The sequence below is a fragment of the Ranitomeya imitator genome, chromosome 7, assembly GCF_032444005.1.
Source record: "Ranitomeya imitator isolate aRanImi1 chromosome 7, aRanImi1.pri, whole genome shotgun sequence".
Taxonomy (NCBI): domain Eukaryota; kingdom Metazoa; phylum Chordata; class Amphibia; order Anura; family Dendrobatidae; genus Ranitomeya; species Ranitomeya imitator.
Window position 1 is genome coordinate 216,949,841 of NC_091288.1, and position 3,465 is coordinate 216,953,305.

Here is a 3,465-nt window from a genome sequence, read left to right on the forward strand (position 1 = left end):
ATTCCAAGTGTAGTTTTTATTTGTAAGCTCCACTCCTGGTTTTGGTTTACAAAATACTGAGGTAAAAAACTGATCAAATACTGAACGTGTGAACGTGGACTAATAGAGAGGAGAAGTTTTGCAATTATCTAAGGAAATTACTAATAAAACACTGATGGCAAAAACTGATCTAACACTGATGAAAATCAGAACAAAACCACTGATGAACAACGGTCCAACATTTCATCGATGTCTGAATGAGACCTAATGATGAGTCCTTCATCAGCCACATACGGCGGCGTCTGCCGGACTCCAACTGTACGGCCGGGGTCACACTTGTGAGTTCAATTCGAGAAACTCGCGAATCATATCCTGGCACTGCCGCCGGCACCCGGTACCGGAGCGTGCGGATACATGTATTTCTATGCAGCTGAACGCTCTGGTCCCGTGTGCCGGCGGCAGCGCCAAGACTTGATGCACGAGTTTCTCTCGTTGAATTCACAAGTGTGACCCCGGCCTATATCTCAGCCTGATAGGAAGAGGTGGAGATGAATTTTATTTCACCCAAATCAAGATTTCCAAAGGTCTCTTCTTATGATGCACTAAAGTTTTATGAGTCCTCTGCTTCCTTCTCCTTCCTTGAACTGGTGGTGGATTCTCTTGATGATCAGGTGGAGTCACTATAACTCCCAATCCTACACCAGATCCTCATGGCTGATCAGTAAGGCTACTTTCACACATCCGTCTTTCGCCGTCAGGCTCAATCCGGCAAATCTTGAAAAAACTGGATGCGGAAAAAGTTGACACCAGATCCGTTTTATCCCTATAGACTTGTATTAGCGCCAGATGACCTTACGTTTCGTCTAGTTTTCTCCGGCATTTATGTTGTTTCCGGCATTCACTAATGTCACCGGATCTGTTGTTCTGGCGCGCCGCCGGATTATGCCTGATGGCCAAAGACGGATGTGTGAAACTAGCCTAAGTGCTTTCTTCCTCATGTGAATCAGCAGTGATCACAACCATGGAGCTGTAGGGGTTAATTATCCTGAACAGACTCCACACCCTTCTTATGTAAATAAACTCTTTCACTTTGGTTCCTGCTCTTTCCCACTACAATGGCGTCTGCGGAGCTGAGGGACGAGCTGAACTGCTCCATCTGCCTGAGCCTCTATACAGATCCCGTATCCCTGAGATGTGGACACAACTTCTGCCGCTCGTGTATTGTGAGTGTGCTGGATGCACAGGAGGCGGCTGGAGGGTATTCCTGTCCTGACTGCAGAGCAGAATATCCGGAGCGTCCGGCCCTGGAGAAGAACCGGAAGCTGAGGAACATAGTGGAGCATTTCTCATCTACTCAGCCTGATATGGAGGACACCAGAATCTTCTGTACTTACTGTATAAAGTCTCCTGTACCGGCTGTGAAATCCTGTCTACAGTGCGAGAACTCTCTATGTGATGACCACCTGAAAGCCCACAATAAGACAGTGGATCATATATTAACAGAACCCACCGGCTCTTTTGGTTACAAAAAATGTTCCCTCCACAAGAAGGTTCTGGAGTATTACTGCCCGCAGGACGCGGCTTGTCTGTGTGTGTCTTGTTTGGTTGGTGAACACCGAGGATACCAGGTGGAACTTCTACATGAAGCTTTTGAGAATAAAAAGAAGAAACTGAGAAAATATTTGGATGAAATGAATCCCCAAAAATCAGAAATTGAGACAAGAGTCCAAAATCTGCAGGATCATAAGAGGAAGATCCAGGAGAAAGCCTCCGATAAGAGGCAGAACATCAGTAAGATATTTATGGACATTAAGAAGCAACTGGAAATGGCAGAAAAGAAAGCGCTGAGCGAGGTCTCCAGACAGGAGGAGAAGATTGTGTCCCAGATATCTGATCTGATCAAGAAGCTGGAAATACAGGAGGGCAAGCTGTCCAGGAAGATACATCACGTAGAGGAGATGTGTCGTGTTGCCAACCCAATAAGACTCTTACAAGAATGTGACATTACAGTATGTAGTCCTGGAGGTGAAGAGGACACAGGAGGAGATGGTGGAGAGGTCAGTTCTGAGGAGGATCTGGATGAGGTTCTGATCTCACTGACCTTACACCGATCTATGAGGGATATTGTCACCAATGTAACATCAGAGCTCGGGGTCCATGTCCCAGACATATTGCTGGATGTGGACACTGCTCATAGATGTGTGAAGATATCAGAAGATCTGAAGACCGCAACAAAATCAGAAGAAAAGCAGGAGAAACCAGAATCACCAGGAAGATTTGTGGATTACCCCCAGGTGTTAAGCAGATGTGGCCTCTCCTCAGGACGACATTACTGGAAGGTAGAATGGAACCAGATTGGAGAATGTAGTGTTGGATTGTCCTATCCCAGTATAGAAAGAGAAGGAGAAGAGTCTGATATTGAATATAATGATAAATCTTGGAATTTGTTTATGTATGATGAGGAATATAAAGTATGGCACAACTCAGTCAGATTAGCCCTCAGTGTAAAGCCAACATGTCCAACACTTGGAGTCTTCTTAGACTATGAGGCTGGGCGTCTGTCCTTCTATGAGCTGTGTGACCCCATCAGACACTTACACACCTTCTCCGCCTCCTTCACTGAACCCCTACATGTTATCTTCTATGTATTTGATGAAGCCTCTGTTACAATAAGAAGCTGAGGCCGATGTCGTCCTCGTCACATTATAATTCCATTATTCCTTGTCACATGGACACATCTTTATATAGCGAGTTATCAGCAGGACCCTCTAATAATACAGTGTATATGGCGGAGTCATGGGTGGATTGTTCCTATTGTTTTTTCCTTTTTCCTGTAGATCAGATGCAGAATCAATGATTGAGCAGAATGTAAATATTAATGTGTGAATTGTCCTGAGACTGATAATTGTTATCCAATAAAGGGTTAATCCTCTCTGATAAAGTGCTGGTATATAGCGGGGATATGTCAGTACTCTCTGACTCCCGGGACCCCCACCGATCCTGAGAATAAAGGGGCTGCAGCATTAGTTCAGCCTCCTGCACATCGGAGCTCTGGACTCCCCCGATGCAGGAGCTGCAGTACAGCGGCAGTGTATGGGGGGCACATCGGGGGTCAGGAGTGCCCTGTGCAGGGTAAACAGGGAGGGGACATGTGATGAGGGAGCCGCCGCCATCTTGGACGGGCATACTAACAGAGATTGGCGTGACTCCATTTTGTCTCCTGGTCACAGGTCTGCAGAGAGTAACGCTCCTGGCCCCCACTTTTTCTCATGAATAAAGTTACTTTTAGCATGGTAATTAAGTTAAGCTCAGTGTAGCAGGCAGAAGGTACTTCAAAGCCAATGAGGAAGCCACACCAGCAGGGGACTAGGAGGTGGTTGGGGGCTTAATTAAAGCACGCATGTCAAGTAGCCAAAGGATACACGTGTATTATGGCCTTCCAGTAGAACCGTCTCCAACATGGAATCATGAATTATGGATGCATCG

General features: G+C 46.1%; 1 protein-coding gene across 1 annotated transcript; it reads left to right on the forward strand.

Moving 5' to 3' along the window:
• The first annotated feature begins 1,084 nt into the window (after positions 1-1,084).
• Positions 1,085-2,920, forward strand: LOC138645526 (E3 ubiquitin/ISG15 ligase TRIM25-like). Its single transcript, XM_069734914.1, has one exon. The coding sequence runs from the start codon at positions 1,095-1,097 to the stop codon at positions 2,658-2,660; it is 1,566 nt and encodes a 521-aa protein (XP_069591015.1). The 5' UTR covers positions 1,085-1,094; the 3' UTR covers positions 2,661-2,920.
• Positions 2,921-3,465: the final 545 nt, after the last annotated feature.